Genomic DNA, 17,864 nt, shown 5'->3' on the forward strand with positions numbered 1-17,864 from the left:
CTAAACTATACTGCAAATCTTCATGTGATCAAGATAAAAGAACAAAAAATTATCCGTTCACTGTAACCTAGGTAACGTGTGTATCTAGCCACGTGGCTATGACCGTGTAAGTTAACCACAGCTCAAAAGTTCCCATTAAACTTCTCTAGTCAAGGACATGTAATCTACCATCCATCCACCGCTTTACTTCACTTCCCAGGCTTCCATGTTAAATCTACTGTCACCTTCCTTCTTCATGCTCGCCACTTGTCCTTCACATCTCACCGTCTCAAACGTGGCAACCGCTCCTCAAGTATCTTTCTCTTGCGTGTCATATTCAAAAAGTAAGCTTCGTGTATATTATCTGAGTGCACATTATATATTCTATAATTCACGCATTGCACCACAAGAACATTAAGAAAACAAAGAAATTCTGAGAAAAAAAAAGTTGTTTTAGGTAATTCTGGTGTCTTTGTGATTTACAAGTGAAGAGCAATGGCGACAGGCAACAAAGGGAAGAGAGAGCCGAGGCGGCAGTGAGAATTGCTGCGGCTGACCTGAGAGACGTGAACCGAGGAAGAGAATATGAAAGGGGAGTTTATATGGTTGATACCACGACGGATCAACCGCAGCAGCAACAGAGAGACCAGGGGTGATTGGGTCGGTTTTGAGGGCTGTGACGGGCAACATCGGGCATGCCAAAGACGCCGTTGTTGGGAAGAGCTATGAGGCTGCGGAGACAACCAAGGAGGGAGTCAAACGGCGGCGGAGAAAGCGAAAGAGTATAAGGACTACACCACGGAGAAGGGGAGGAGACAACCAACAGCCGGACAGAAGGTGGAGGAATATGAAGATTATGCGGCGAGAAGGCTAAAGGAAAGGTGGGAGAGTATGCAGATAAGCAAAGGAACCACAAATTATGCTGCACAGAAAGCCAAGGAAACGAAGACAAGACAATGGAAAAGGCGGAAGAGTATACAGATTATACTGCAGAGAAGGCAAAAGAAGCTAAGGATAAAACTATGGGGAAGGCTGGAGAGTATAAAGATTATACAGCACAAAAGGCGAAAGAAGTAAAGATTATACCGCAGAGAAGGCAAAAGAAGCAAGGACACGACGTTAGGGAAAGCCGGGAATATAAAGACTTTACTGCGGAAAAGGCGAAGGAGGCTAAGGACAAGACGTTGGGGAAGGCTGGAGAGTATAAAGATTATGCAGTGGAGAAGTCGAAGGAGGCCAAGGACACTACAATGCAAAAGGCTGAGGGTCGAGGATTATCTGCTGAGAAAGCAAAAGAAGGGAAGGATACTACTGTGGGTAAGCTGGGTGAGTCAAGGATTCTGCTGCTGGTGCTGCCAAGAAGCAATGGATTACTTGACTGGTAAAAAAGAGGAAACTAAACAGGAGGTTGAAGAGACTGCAGATCACTAAGCAAAAGGCTGTGAGACTAAAGAGTCAGCTAAGCAAAAGGCTCAAGAGACTAAAGAGTCTGCTAAACAGAAGGCTGAAAAGGCTAAGCAGAAGGCTCAGGAGACCAAAGAGTCGGCTGAACAGAGGCTCAGGAGACCAAAGAGGCAACAAAGGTAGATAAAGTTGAAGTTATAATCGAGTACTATATATAGTTACTTCCATTTGTTTAATTCAGCGTTGATTTTTTATTTTGTTGAAAATATATGCAGGAGAAGTTGAGTGAATCGGAAGAGGCACTAGGCAGCAAATGGAAGAATTGAAGCTGAAAGGTGAAGATTACAACTATGGAGCTGACCAAAAGGCCCGTGACCTGAAGTGAAAGGTATATAAATGCACACATGTTCTTGTGAATTAGCAGTTGTGTGGTTTCATTTCATTTTACGCAAACAATATTTCTCACCCGTATTGTTTTTATCAGGGAATCAAGGGGAAACATCTTAGCTCCATGACGGACGCCATAAAGAGCAAGCTCACTCAGCAACTGACGTAGTGGAAGAGACAAGGGCTGGGCAGGGCACAGGAAGAACTGTGCCAGTTGAGAGAGTGAGATCAACATTGAAGAGACACGTCCGGAGCCATTGCGGAAACATTGAAAACGGCGGATAAGATGACGGGGCAAACTTTTAATGATGTTGACGCATAGATGTGAAGGCACCATACGCATAGAGCAGGAAAGAAGACCGCTATGGCAAATGTGATCAAAGTTGTAGGAAGAAAACCATATAATATCTTTAATTAGCTTCGTTTTGTTTTTCGTTGTTGACTTTGTAATTTGAATCTTGGTTCTTTCTGGGTTCCTGTAAGCCTCCGATACCGCTATGTATCATTGCTTTTGTTTGCTAGCTATTCCTGGTTTCCACTTGTGGACTTTCAGTTTGGGTATCTTGCTATTGAATCCAAAAGAACTAGGCCGGGCCCTTCTGTTGAGCAACCTTGGATCCGCATAATATTATTCTTCCTAACTCTATTCATTAATTAAAAAAAAAAAAAGTTAAAAAAAGTTTAATTGCTTAAATAACACCACTCCATGAATTAAACCTTAAATATGGGAAATTAATTATAATTAGTAATAGTCTATTAATAAAAATTACATCCATTTTTCTAAATTTATAACATCTAAATAACCATTTAGTAGCAATACAATCTATTAAAATGTAGCCAACAAAATATAGCAATATTTGCCCGTCTTTAATTCTTTCATCTGCTAGGCTTCCTAATTTTCTCCCATTTCTCTCTATCCAAGAACAAGACGACAGTCAAGAAGTCCAAACTCTTAAACAAATCCAAAATAAAACTGGTTGTATTTGATTCTTTGTTTAACATCCATAATTGATGCAACTCTATGATTAAATAGTTGTTTGTTGAAGTCTTATTAATTTTAATAGAATGATGTTTTGCAGTACCTATCTTTTTCATTTCAAGTAAAGGATCATCATTTTCATGTTCATGTTGTGAGGAATATTAATTGATTATTAATCAATGAAAAGACATTATTTTAATTAAAATTGGATATGTGTCCGCAGAATTTAAGCCATTTGTCAAGGGATTTTATTTTTATTTATTTATTTATATCTGCCTTTCCGTTCTCTCATTGGCTTGTAGAGTCAATTGGATTTCAATTTTGTTTTGGACGTCTTAATTTAATCAAATAAACAATTTTTACTTATGAAAGCCTATCCTTGAAGTTTTCTGATGTGGGTTGTGGGATATTCTCTTATCGAATTTTTCATTATTTTTAGTTCTCCATTTCTTTTACTCAATTATTTGCCTATAGTTGATAGAGAAATAAGTTGAAATTGTACTCCTAATTCATTAGGTTTAGATATACTTAAATCTCGAAGATCAAACCACTTTTTGTTGACTTAATGTGTTAAGTTTGCTGTCAACGTTCATAATGAATTATAAGATGTTTGGTTGGATAGGAAATTAGAATAGATTCCAAAATACTTCTTGCCTACTTTTTTATGTTATTTACAATTTAGTGGAATCTAGAAGGATAAAAAAAGGTAGTTTTGATCCTCTCTAACTTATGTCTGATTGATAATAGATTTGTTAATTTTATATTAGAGAAATTATCAACTTTCTGGCCACTTGTCTCAAAAACAACGAGAGAATGGCCACAAATTTCAATCTCTTATTAAACCAATTTCACCTTACGATTATAATAGCTTACTTTTAAAATTCTAATTTAAAAATCGTTGATAAACTAATTAAAAAAATGAATATAAGAAGTTGTTATTAAATAATCAATTTTATAAAAGGATTCCAAAAATGGTTTTTTAAAATTTCCAACATCAAATATTTTTCTCACAAGAGTCAATTACAAAAATACACTTAAACAACTTAAGCTTTAGAATTTTTTTTTTAATTCAAATTAATAAAATAATAAAAGTATTAGAAATAATAAAAAGAAAGAATGAAAACTAGCTTTTGTTGTTGACAATTGCAATTAATAACATAACATAATGTAATCATCATCAACCAGTGATTTATTCAACGGTTGCGTTTGGTTAAACGATACTTCATTTTGTTATGTGAAATTGAAAAGTTTTAATCAAAATTTCTGTTTCGTTGCAATGTAACGCTATTAAATCTTACCAAATTTCAATGACAATGACCATAACCAAAATTATTTCGCTCACGGCTGGTGTGTAAGTGGTGTACCACCATATATGAAGCAAATTGATTATATATTCCTTTTCTTTTTTGGTTGAAATGAAGCAATGATTGAAGAAGATGCTTTTGGTGTTTGTAAACATTGAGGTGTGTTTATTTATTTTAAAAACGGAAAGAAACAAAATTGGCAAAAATCTGAAGGATTTTGGTACGCAAATAAGTAATGATGCTAGAGATGAAACCCTTACACAAAAATCAATAATTTATTTTATTATTAGAAAGATTGTCTACATCACAACAATTGATTAGGCTATCACGCGGGTTCCATTATACCGAAAATATTCCCTCTATGGAAACCTAATTTGAGTGGAAATACCTTTTTTTTTTTTTCTTTTTTTTTTTTTAAATATCAGTAATGTATAAGGACCAGTAGACCACCCCTCCATGAGTTTGACCCTCCCCATGCGCATCGACACGTCGTTTTTAATTTTGAAATTGTTAAAATGTTTGGTGTATATATCAATAATTCTGATTCCTAAAATATTAAGGGTCCGTTTGTTTTGTTATTTTGTATATGATTTTAGAAATAATATTGGGTAGTTGAATAGGGTGAGTATTACAAGTTAAAATTTAAAAATTAAAAAAAAAAACCCCTTAAGTTTGCTAATTTAACTAAACACCTCAATATATAAAAATTTGGTAAAATGACAAAAACACCCCCACTCACCCACAGTGCCAAATTCCGTCTACCACCGCCGGAATCTGGCCAGAAAATGGCGTTACGACGCAAACTGGTCGGATCTGACCGGCCGTGCGTCGATATAGCATTTTTCAGCCAGATTCACCACTGATTTGATCGGAAAAGGCCAGATTTGGCCTTTGACGGCTGCAAAATGCCAGATTTAGCCGTCAGCGACTACCAAAGGTACCGACAACGACAACCATTTCAGATAGGTGAATTACCGGCCATTTCCGGTCGTTTCTATGCCGTTGTGATAGATTCCGGCAACCACCGACGGTGGTTGCCGGAATCTGGCAACTATGGGTGGGTGAGGGTGTTTTTGTTAGTTTTTAAACTTTTTTTTCTAGGGGGTGTTTAATTAAATTAATAAACTTAAGAGGTTTAAAAGTAATTAAAAAAATATAATAGTATTTCTTAAATAATAAAACAAACAAGTATTTTGGGAATAAGATTGTGAATATGGATAGGAATAACAAAACAAACGGAGCATTAAGATTTTGCTTTAAAACAAAAAACCCACTTGAGTTAACTTAATTGTCTTTATTGAAAAAAATAGTTAGAATGGATTAAACAAATAAGTTTAGCATAGCTCAGAGTGATTTAACATACTTTAATCAGGTTATTAAATTACATTGTTAGATGCTAGATATCGAGTGTAATATGATTTTATATTATATATTAGATAATATACATTTTGTTGTTTTATTAATGATATAATAGGTAAATCAATTGATTTTAAAGCTAAATTTATCATTTAAATACAACCTCCACATTTTAAGAAATTAATATTACTAATTTAACTACATAAATCCAAACTCCTTATAATATTTACATTGTAAACTTTTATTAAGAAAAGAGCAAATAAATTATTGATTTTATAGAATATTTGGGCTTAATTATTTTTTTCCCCATGTTTGCATAGCAATCAATATATACTTTTTCATAAAATATTTTCGAGTGCGTTTGGTTTGGAGAATATTTTATTACTGAAAATGTAGGATTACCAGTGAGATATATTACCTTGAAGATTATGGGAGAATGTTATATTAATATGTTTAGTTAAACTAGTGGGTATAAATAATTAAAATATTTAGTTGGGAGGAATAAAATATTATCGGCAGACGTTTTTATAGGATTGCCCATAATAATAATAATATTATTATTATTATTATATAATTATTGTTACTATTATTATTATTTAGATAGATTACTTTTAACCCCTTACATTTGAGAATTTAGCTAAAATACTCTAACAACAAAAGTTTAAATTAAACAAAATATCTCCAACTACTACAGATGATTGTTGGCCATCGGTCGCCGCCGAAACGGCCGAATTTGGTTGGTTGTGCGTTGATATGGACATTGCCGGCCGAAAATAGCCAAATGATCGTAGATTTGGCCATTTTTGACTAAATCCAAAGCTTTTAACGACTACATCTGTGGTTGCCAATGGTCGTGAATCTGGCCGAAAACGTCCAGATCTATTCTAGTCGTTAACAACTATGGATTTGATCAGAAAAGACCATAATAGATTTGGCCATTAACGACCATATCGATGCAGGGCCGGCCAGATCTGACGGGTCATATGCTGTTTCGGAGATTGTCGGTGATGGCTGGTGGTCAACAATCGTCTTTAGTGACTAAATAATTTTGGGTGGTATTCATAGTTAAGGCATTTGTGTGTAAAAAATTAATTTATGAGGTTATAGAAGTCATTTGCATAATATGACTAATTGTTATTTAGTAGACATATGAAGACATTTGTGTTCGCAGTGTTTTTTAATTAAGGGTAAAATTGGTATGAACAGTAGATTACCCCGTTAATCTTAAGAACACTTATTGAGAAGGTAATATGATTACCCTTTATATTACCAACAGTAATAATCACTGGCAATGAAATATACCATAATCTCTTATTACATGACAACCAAAACATAATATCTGTAACAAAAGATAGATTATAGGAGTAATCTTCTCATACCATTAGCCAAACGCACCATTAGTATAAAGTGTTTTTACCTTGAATTAAATGATTTTGTTAGAGGTTTCCATGAGAATTTAAAAGAAAATGAAATTGAGGCACGATGAGGTGGCTTTTTATGATGATCGATGAAGAGTTATTGTGTAAAATTAAATAATATATAATAGCAAGTGTTTAAGTTGAGTTGTTAAACTGTGAAACAGGAAAATATATATAAGAGACAGAATACAAGAGATGCGTCAGGATGTGGCTTGATGAAGAAACAATCCTGGATTGGATCAAAATCATGTAAGTTTTGACTATTCTTAATTTCTTTTATTATAATCACATGACACATAGATACCACCTACCCCCATGTTTCAACATTTTATCTTTCTTGCAACTTATCATTTATAATCGGAATTAATGTTGGATTTGGGTATAAACCATTAATTATGAAAATGGTTTTGTCTTTTAGTACAAAGGATTGGAATGAGGAATGAGGCATCAAATGAATAGTCATGTTCAAAGAATCGTAAGTAACTTGGCTTACCGATGTGGCAGAATGGCTATTGCCTTTTTCTTTCATAAAAAACTAATCATTTTTATCCATGAATTAAACTTGGTAGGTATAAATTTTAATTATGTCTATAGAATGATATTATTTGGATAGTTGAAAATGACATAATACATCCTTATGATTTTGGACTTTCTCATAATAATATTATGAAAATAACATTTCCTTAGTTTTGTTGGCCATATATGTCTAGTCTTCATGTCAAGTAATATCATGTTTTAATTTTGTTTTTTTCATTTCATAAAAAAATTATTCCACTTACCCATTTACCAACAAAAAGTTAAAAATAGCCATAATTTAAGAAGAGAAACATGAATCACGTTTTATACTGACAATTATATTTATTCATTTTTGTCATTTACAGCTACAGCTACTCTTATTTTGCCTTTAAAAAATTAAATCGATCATTGAAGATCAGCACCCCCTGCGTCTGCATCATCATCATGCCCCTCAACCCTCCAACGGTGTCGTATTTATCCAAACTGGGACAAACCCAATTCCTGGGCCCACTTCTTTCTGCCTCAGTCCACTTATATTCAACTGATTTCATCAATTAATTTTTTTCCCATTTACTCCATTAATAAACTTACTATATAAAAATAATTTCATCAATTTCCAAATTAGACGAGTCTTTCCAATTTCCATCAACTGAAACGCATTTCATCAATTAATTATTTTCCCATTTACTCTATTAATGAACTTACTATATATATATAAAAAAAAAAAAAATTCATTAAGTTCCAAATTAGACGAGTCTTTCCAATTTCCATCAACTGAAACGCATTTCATCAATTAATTATTTCCCCCTTTACTCTATTAATGAACTTACTATATATAAAACAAAAAATATTCATTAAGTTCCAAATTAGACAAGTCTTTCCAATTTCCATTGACTGAAACGACGTGGTTCTACTGTGTGAACAATGAACATGGTAGTTTTCAAAGTATGGTAATTCTAACCCTCAATCTCTGCCCTGTAAATTAAATTGCATGTGAGGCCAGCACCACCTCTTTTGTTATAAGCAACCAGACAATAACAATTACGACAACACAAAAACAATCCCTCTCTCTCTAATAACTCGCTTCTTTGTTTTCTCTTCAGTTTCTTTTTTTCTTACTCTTTTTCGTTTGAACGTTGATACACAACTGTAACGTAGCAATAAGAACGTGGTGACTGAAACAAACATGGCCACCGGCGGTTTCCTGCTTTATTTGCTTTCAGGTTTCTCGTTGGCAGTTCTCTCTGCGTTCTTTCTCATTGGCAAGAATGATACATACCCACATGAGTATCTTGTTTCTTCTTCAAACTCTTTCTCGAGATATGCTTCAAGCGCAGAGAAAGTTTGGCCTGTATGTCAATCTATCTTTTGTCGTTACATATTCAAAATTTTATGAATATGAGTGAGCTTTTGTATGTATGGAAGAAACGTTTGTTTAGAAGTGTTTATTTTCATGCAGGATTTGAAGTTTAGTTGGAGATTAGTGTTGGCAACCTTAATAGGATTTCTTGGATCGGCCTGTGGAACGGTTGGTGGGGTTGGTGGTGGAGGCATTTTCGTTCCAATGCTCACTTTGATCGTTGGGTTTGATACTAAATCTGCGGCGGCTCTTTCTAAATGTAAATCTCTTTTCCATTTTCAGCCTCTTCTTTCTTTCAATAAATCTTGTAATTACAAATATATATTCCATGTTTTTGCCTGTGGAACTCCCAAGGAATTGACTAATGAATAGGGTATTTTTAAACTAGTGATTTAGATTCCAAGTTTCATCTTTTTACCATATGAGATTAATTTATTGCACAAATGATGTAATGGTTGCAGGCATGATTATGGGGGCATCAGCATCATCAGTGTGGTACAATCTGAAAGTGAGCCATCCAACAAAAGAAGTACCAATTTTAGACTATGATTTGGCTCTTCTGTTCCAGCCTATGCTTTTACTCGGCATCACAGTCGGTGTTGCTCTTAGTGTTGTCTTTCCCTATTGGCTCATTACTGTCCTCATCATTATACTTTTTATTGGTATGTTTGAAGTATAATAATTCACTTTAATGAAACATTTATTTTACTGTTTTGCTAATAGAAAAATGCTTTGTTCTTATTGCTATGTTTTTAATTTGTACTTTGATTTGATGACCAGGAACCTCATCAAGGTCTTTCTACAAGGCGATTCAAATGTGGAAGGAGGAGACAATTTTCAAGGTAATAATTTTTAGTAAAATGAACTAATGTCAAGTTTATTTAATCGAAAACTTTAACTTGTATTAACCCAGTTTTAATACTTCACTTTTGCAGAAGGAAATGGCCAAACAAAAAGAAACTCTGGTTAATTCTCATGGAGAACGTGAGTAACTAGTTCATATTTACAAAAATCTTGCATATTTAAACGTATATTCATTTATTTGTTGTCTGTTTTGTTTGCAGTCCTGGTCGATGCAGAGTATGGTCCATTGGTTCCTAGAGAAGAGAAATCAGATGTGGTAAGCCAAGGGCACATTTTTTCCCCTCTCACCAATAATTTTCTATTCTTTCTGTGGGAGAAACTGAATTAATTTTCCTTAATTTTCCAGGAAATATTGCATTTCAATCTTAGGTGGAAATGGCTTTTTATGCTATTTGCTGTCTGGGCCTTGTTCCTAGTCATTCAGATCATCAAGGCAAGCATCTCTTATGAATTAATCACTTCATTCAATCAAATGATATTTTTTTAATTATATGTTCTTAATTTTGTTTCTGCAGAATGATGTAACTACTTGTGGTGCATGGTATTGGGTGTTGTTCTGCTTACAGGTAAGCTTGCGTTAAACATTATTACATAGCTTATGCTTTCTGGGTTATGCCCGGACTAAACAGTTGGGGTATCATGTTTCAGTTTCCCATAGCTCTTGTTGTGTTTGGATATGAAGCAGTCAAATTGTACAGAGAACACAAGAATAGAATGAGCACAGGAAACACAGAATCCATTTGTGAGGCTTCAATTGAATGGACTGCAATGCACATTGCATTCTGTGCATTTTGTGGTATCTTGGGTGGCACCGTTGGAGGGCTGCTAGGTTCTGGTGGTGGATTCATCCTCGGCCCCCTCCTCCTCGAGATCGGTGTCATCCCCCAGGTCTGATTACAACCCATTTCTCTTAATTTTTATAGCTTCATTCAGTGAAAATATTCAATCAATGAATGTGGTTTGGTTTCCTGTTGGTCTGATTTTGTGACTCAACAACAATTTAGCAACAAAGTCAAAATTTATCTCCCACCTACTCTCACTTTAGAATGGAATCTGGAAGTTATGATTCTGTCACATTTGATATAAAGATAAATGTGTTATTTTCGTGTAACAGGTTGCTAGTGCAACAGCAACATTTGTGATGATGTTCTCATCATCCTTGTCTGTGGTTGAGTTCTATTTGCTCAAAAGATTCCCAATTCCCTATGGTAACTCTCACTTCATGTTCAAAAATTGTCCTACTGTTCTGCAACATGAGTATTGGTTTTACTGATAAATTTAATTTCTTTTGCAGCATTATATCTTATGTCAGTGTCAATTCTAGCTGGCTTTTGGGGTCAGTATTTTATAAGAAAACTTGTGGCCATTCTGAAAAGAGCTTCAATTATCGTCTTTGTCCTCTCTGGTGTGATCTTTGCTAGCGCTATCACAATGGGTATTGCAAATCACTAAACCAAAAATTTTATTTGGAAACTTAAGCTTGGTAGTGTTCATTTTCTAAACTCTTGTTTATTGAAATGTTTATGCAGGTGTTGTAGGCGTAGAGAAAAGTATTACAATGATACACAATCACGAGTTTATGGGATTCTTAGGCTTCTGCAGCAGCCAATGATGGTCAGCGAAAACAGCATTTGAATGAAGAATAAAGAATCAATGGAATGTGCAAATTTAGGTAGCAGAAATATCTGGGATTTTGGTCAATGCCTTGTTGACAAAACCAGAAAGTAAATAAAGGCATGAATGTGTCTATTCCTAGAGCTTGTGTTGAGTGTAAGTTTCTAGCTGACACCACCAGCTTGCTTTTCTTCAATAGTAGAACTCTCATGTACCTTATATTCATTCAAATTAAATTAATTTTATGATTGTTAATTGAATCTGGATAAGAGTATATTTGTTTCATAAATTATTAGGACAAAAAAAGATGTTTGTTTTTCATTTGACATTGTTTTCTGTAATGTGGGGTTCATATAATCTTTCCAAATAATTTTGTGTCCCACTTATTTGTTTTTTTTTTTTGGTCTGTTCTTGGCGGCCACACATCAAAAGGGAAATCAAAACAAAATTGAATACTGGATTTGTAGTATTATTATATCGTTTTTGTTTGAACCTAAATAAGTAACATGGGACTTAAAGGTTTTCCACGGCTAAAAGCCCACCTCTCACATGGAGGATATATTCTGATTTATACTTATTAGTTTTGAAATTCGTATATTTAAATACAAGCAATAAAATACAAAATTTATTCATTTGTTTTTTTTTTCTTAATCTAACAACCATCACTATTGTGTAGAGAATATAGATCTGTACAGTATTCTATGGGCCATTTTTAATATAATAACAAAAATTTTCTTGCGTTTATGAGATAACAAAAATTTTACTAAGCTTTTTGAAAAAAACAAAATTTCCTCTATCATTAGTATATTGTGAGTGAATAGTTTGAATTTACATTTAAGTAAATTAAATATTTACCGAACTGTTGTCCTATCGTTGATTTTGACACATAAAATTTAATGATAAAATGATTTTTTGTTATTTCAAAACTTAAGAGGAATTATAGTTATTTAATCAAACCTAAGATGATTAATATCATTAACTCTTGAAAATTAAAAAAAAATTACATATATTTTATACAAAAGTTACATATAACTAAAAGAATCCAAAACTGGTATGATCTTGTGCTTCTAAATCTTAGGGACATATATGTTGTCCGTTAGGAATGATTCAGTTAATAAATATGAAGATTAGATTTTCCCATTCAACAATTGATGCCTTCGACATATATTAAAATAGTACTGTATTTGAGATTGTTGTAGCTTAACAATTAAGCACTTTATTCTTAGGCTACATCGATACAAAAATAATAATTTATTTACTATTAATTATTTGATTACGTTTTATTTTTTTTAATAATTGTTAAAGACTTTTCAAAATACAATCTTATAATTACAAAAATACTTTAACATAAAGTGTGTCATTTTTAGTCATTGTACTTGGAACAATAATTTAAAATTCAAATTTACCAAACACATATCTATAGTGTTTTAAAAGCAAAGCGATCTAAATTTTGTAATTTACCAAACATATCTAAACATCTCTCCTTTTTTTTTTTTTTTTTTTTTTAAATTGATTATTGGTAAAATTGTCTTAGGGTTCTATTGAGATTTCATGGTAGCGTTTATGAGGTAAACCACTAACGGTTTTTAGGATTTTAGTAGGGTTTTTAAAACACCATCTGTGCTTGAGGTTTATTTTCTAACGGTTGACAGTTTTTTAAAATATAAATTTATATATATGCTCATAAAATACTCCAACTTCAACTATACTTGGAGGTTTTGTTTTTTCAATTACAAGGTAAGAGTTCTTTATTTGTTTTCTATTTATTAGTATTTTATAACTTCAAATGATAAAGTCTTCTTATCATTCTTGCCATTCTTTGCAGCATTTGGAGTGATTGAAAAATTGTAGCTCAACTTCTCCAAGAAAGCATCTAGAAATGAGATTTTAAACATTTTTTTTTATGATTGCTTAAATTATTTTATATTTATGTGGTTGGAGATGCACATATATGGTTAATTTGTTTTTTGTTTTGGATATAATTGGGATAATGTTGTAATGGATAGGATATTTGTGGAATTAATTTTAAAACCAACCAAACACCCCATTTGAGGTGTTTTATAACCTTCATAATACACTACACTGTTTCTGAGGTTTTTGAGCCAGTCAAAACAGTGCATAAAAAATCTAGCAATAATTTTTAGAAACCTCAAATCAGTCTAATTAAAAACCTCCAAAACTAGTGAAAACACTCCAACAAACCCTTAGAAGTGATTATGTTGAAGCTGCAACAATCTCAACTAAGCGATCAGGGGTATACTAATCATCCCGTGCTCAAAATGACATCAAGGAGTTAATGAAGGAGAAGGTGATCGATATACAGTGGGAGTAATAAATAAAATAAAAATTGATCTCAAACCCACCTAAGGCAAATATTTAAAAGAATATTTAATAAAATTTATAATTATTGGTTAAAATTTTCAAAGTAAGATTATGTAATCGTAATGTTTATTCTAACTTTTTTTTAGATGTTTTCGATGCTTCTCCCTCTGTCCACTCTTATTTATATTTAGAGGTGGGAATTAAGCCAGGGCCCAACCAAATCCGGTCCTAGGACCGACCGGCTCAAGGGAGGAGGGACCGGGCTAGGTCGATCACTCCTCCAAAGCCCAAGCCCAAGTCCGAGCCCAAACCCCCTTCCCTAATTTCGTTTTAACCCCTATAAAATATCTGAAGCTCTCCTATTTAATATGAAATTGATAATGAATGTAGGAGTTAAAATGTAATTTAAAAAAATAAAAAATTGGATCGTTGGCTCAACGGTCAGCAACCATCATTTGACCATTGCTGCTGACCGTTGAGCAACGGTCAAAACCCCCCATACCTAAACTATAAATAACCCCTAATTCCCACCCACGTTCCTCACAACTCTGAACTCTCAATCTCTCATTCTCTCTACTCCAAATCTCAAACTCTCTGCAATTTCATCTATTATTCGATTTATTATTTATATTTATTCATTATTCAATTTCTTTCATTTTTTAGTTTCATCTATTATTCACATTATTGAATTTCATTCATTTTAGTTATTTATTATTTTATCATAATGGATTCTCCAAATTATGGATTTTAAGGATCATCATTCCGAAATGAGTATTATGTTCCAATTCCTCCATCCACCCAAGATGAAATGACTCATCCCGACCTTCCTCATCCCATAGGATCCGGACGCTCTCACAAGACTAGGATGACCGAGACGTCTCGTGTGGAGAAAACTATGAAACCTAAAATCCCGTTTTCCTGAATATACTTTACATAAATAATCCGTATGAAAATGTAATTAGAAATATATGTATGAATAGGTACATAAACATATTTAGGAGGTTTGGAAAAATATAATGCATAATCCATGAAAATCTAGAAACAGAGTATCAAGTCTTGTGTAATTACAATAAAAACATAAGACTATTACAAAAGAAACATAAGCCATTCTTTTTTTTTGGAACATATGCCATAATACACACATGAGAAGTTGTCGATGTGTGGCACAACCTTGAGTGGTGACTCACTGCTCAGCACAATCTCCCTGTGAAGGGGGGTTTGGTGTGGTTGGGGGAGAGGAAAACATTTTTGAAAAATGGTGAGCTGAAATGCTCGTGAGTGGGGAAAAAGTGGAGTTTGCAAAAACATATATTCAACAATAGTTATGGCATGCAATAGTTCTTATGAAATTCTGAATACAACATGATTCTACGAACATGTTATGAAAGCAACTAATCATTCATGTATGCATGCATAACTCGTTTCTAATTGTTCTAAGTACTGTAATCTGATTTTGAACATTCTAAAACTGAAAGTTGATTATGATACTATTACTAAAACTATTAACTGATACAGAAAACTGTAGGGCGATATCTGAAAACTATAAACTGATATCCTGCTTTGAAACAGTAAACTGATACTGAAGGTTCTCACCACGACTAGTACCCTAGGGAAAAATCTCGATACCTGATGGGCATCCCTCACACAGGCAGAGCTGGGAAAAACATCTTAATACCTGACAAGATCTATCATCGCGTGGGCATAGCCTGAGGAAAACCATCTCAATACCTGGCGGATAGACTCAACGCTCAGGTAGAGCACTGAATATCTCAATACGCATGCGTAGAGCCTGAAGATCGAATATCTCAATACCCAGCGAATCCTGCATCGCATGGGCAGAGCTTGAAACTGGGGATGGGTACTTCGTAGGGTGGTTGTAGCACCACAAATATCTCATGCATAATCCCAAGTAACATATAAGTTAAGAGCATATTATATAAGTGCTTATAAATCATGCATATATGACATAATATTCAAAAATCACATACAAGGGTGAAACTATAATTTTCTAAACATGTTTCAAAACTGACAGTTCAACCCTTTTTAATTATGTCCACCAACTAAGTAAACCCACCCACACAATTAGTCTACTAATTTAATTAAGCCCATCAACTCCATTAAGCCCACAATTAAGAAATAAAAACCCAACATCCCAACAATTTCAATAAACCAAACACCTTTAAGCCTATTTACTTAAACTCAGACATCATTAGGCCCACTCACTTCAAGTAATTCCAAACACCATTGGGCCCAATTACTTCCATTGAACTCCAAACACGAATTTAATTCAATCCAAAACCCAAGTCCTATATCCATCAATTAACACTACATATAACATGTCAAACTCTAATTTGATCACATATGCAGATAATATAATCAAAGTATATATATCAAGGAGTAATGATTACATTATGCATGAGAAAATGTGCATCTCATGGAAATAAAAAGGGGCCATCGAATATTTAAAATGCAGTACTCAAGAACTCAATACAATTTCCACTCAAATTGCCTTAAATTCGAGAATTTGAAAACACAAAACAACATATTTTCTCAACAACATTCTAGCCACAACCACATGCATAAATCGACAAAAAATGCAGCCATAAACACATATGAATCCAGCCACCATTACATGCATAAATTGGCCAAAAATGGAGTCCACAAAACGCATGTAATCCCAGCCTCCATTTGCTTTAATCAGCCAAAAATGGAGCCAGCAAACATCACAATTGAAAAACCCAAATAAATCATGAATAGAAGCCACATGCAGCAAAATAAGCCACCTCCATTTCATGTTCACTTCGCCTACTTTTTTTTATGCACTCAGTCATAGTAAAGCAACCCCATAACCATAAATTTTCACATAAACAACCAAATTTCAAAACATAGCACAATCAAACAAAGAAATATACCCAGCCAAACACCATATAGCAAATTTTAAACTCAAATTCAACATAAACTAGCAAAATTTCATGCTTACAAAAAGATTCCAGCAGCCAAACACAACCAACACCTCTTACAAGCATTTTCACCATCATTTAATTCCATGTGAACAGTATATAAATATACATGTAACATGCAGCATGTAATCACATACTTTAGAACCAAATCTAGTGCAAAAGCATCCAACAATTAATTCAGTCGAAACATGCAAAGTGGGATTTAGCAAATATCACAATTAACTAACAATTTTTGCACCAAACATTTTAATTGAAATTCATCACTTGACATGCAAATGAAATTGAGTTTTTAAAACAAGTATTTGGAAATCCACTCACAAAAATTTCAGCTCAACCCAAAATGCCCAGCTACCTCAAGCATCATCCCTCTCTTCTCCACCTAACAACCCAATTTGACAAAATTGAATTAGAATTACACAAATCGAAGAAAATGGTGAGATGACTCACTCTAAAAACTACATGCATGATACAATTTCTGCAAAAATTCGTGTGATCTCCCTTCATGTTTACTTGGCCGATACTTACCTCCCTTTCTCTCCCTCATTTCCTTACTTCTCTCTCTCTTCTTTTCCTTCTCTCAACTTTCTTCTTCTTCATTTGGGGGAGTAGCCCAAATTTATATAAAACAATTTTTTTTTTTACACAACAGCCCCCAAATTCTCTTAACTCTATATAACCCTGCCACATCATCTTTTCCTTCCAAAAACCTCCAGATTGTTTGCCCTTGCTACATGCAAGCCCAACAGTTTCCATTTCTTCGTTTTCATCCCCAACCAAACTTTAAAATTTGATAGAAAAGTCCCTTCTTATAAACAAAACCAAAGAGAATATATATATAATTAGAATGGGGTTTTACACAAGAAATGGAAGGGTTAGATCCATTTTCACCCTTTCCAGACACAGTAATTCCAAATCCAAAGGCTATTGAGACTACGTCCAACTAAAAACAAGCGAGCTGCGACACCACGACAAGATCGATGAAGAGGGCCGTGTCCTGGGTATGGCAATTTTTCAAGAAATCAAAACGGGCAAAGCCAAATGGGTTGGCGGAAGAGACATGTGGGGTATGCAATTTTTGTCCGATCACGATTAGCGCTGAGAACGAGACTTCTACGATGAGGCGACACCTGGAGTAGAAGCACCCCCAATTAATGCAGCAAGGTTCAACTTCAACTGGAACCTCTAAGCAAATACAAACTCAACTTAATTTTAATCCACAAACATCAACTCTGTCAAACTGGCAATTCAATGCACCGATTGCATGAGAGAAAGTAGCAAAATACATAGTTGCTACAGACTCTCCCATTTCTTTACCTAAAAATGTATTTTTTGTCAATATGATTAAAGTGTTTTTTGTCCATAATATAGGCCTGTCAGTAGAGGTACAACCAGAAGGGACAG

General features: G+C 33.9%; 1 protein-coding gene and 1 pseudogene across 1 annotated transcript; both read left to right on the forward strand.

Moving 5' to 3' along the window:
• Window positions 1–935: 935 nt before the first annotated feature.
• LOC116110482 lies at window positions 936–1,566 on the forward strand (annotated as a pseudogene).
• Window positions 1,567–8,376: 6,810 nt separating this feature from the next.
• On the forward strand, window positions 8,377–11,441 carry LOC116110495 (sulfite exporter TauE/SafE family protein 4). Its single transcript, XM_031396707.1, has 12 exons — window positions 8,377–8,694; window positions 8,803–8,962; window positions 9,165–9,365; window positions 9,484–9,545; window positions 9,639–9,687; window positions 9,768–9,823; window positions 9,914–10,000; window positions 10,083–10,133; window positions 10,216–10,455; window positions 10,682–10,775; window positions 10,862–11,002; window positions 11,097–11,441. Exons 1-12 carry the CDS (start codon window positions 8,530–8,532, stop codon window positions 11,177–11,179), a joined length of 1,389 nt encoding a protein of 462 aa, XP_031252567.1. The 5' UTR covers window positions 8,377–8,529; the 3' UTR covers window positions 11,180–11,441.
• The last annotated feature ends 6,423 nt before the right edge of the window (window positions 11,442–17,864 follow it).

The sequence above is a fragment of the Pistacia vera genome, unplaced genomic scaffold (assembly GCF_008641045.1).
Source record: "Pistacia vera cultivar Batoury unplaced genomic scaffold, PisVer_v2 Contig603, whole genome shotgun sequence".
Classification (NCBI taxonomy): Eukaryota; Viridiplantae; Streptophyta; class Magnoliopsida; order Sapindales; family Anacardiaceae; genus Pistacia; species Pistacia vera.

Excerpts from the sequence above, each read along its gene's own strand:
- LOC116110495 (XM_031396707.1), top strand. The coding sequence starts at position 8,530 with ATGGCCACCGGCGGTTTCCTGCTTTATTTGCTTTCAGGTTTCTCGTTG. Across the intron at positions 10,001-10,082 it reads TAGTCATTCAGATCATCAAG|AATGATGTAACTACTTGTGG; the intron begins GCAAGCATCTCT and ends TTGTTTCTGCAG. Across the intron at positions 11,003-11,096 it reads TGCTAGCGCTATCACAATGG|GTGTTGTAGGCGTAGAGAAA; the intron begins GTATTGCAAATC and ends ATGTTTATGCAG.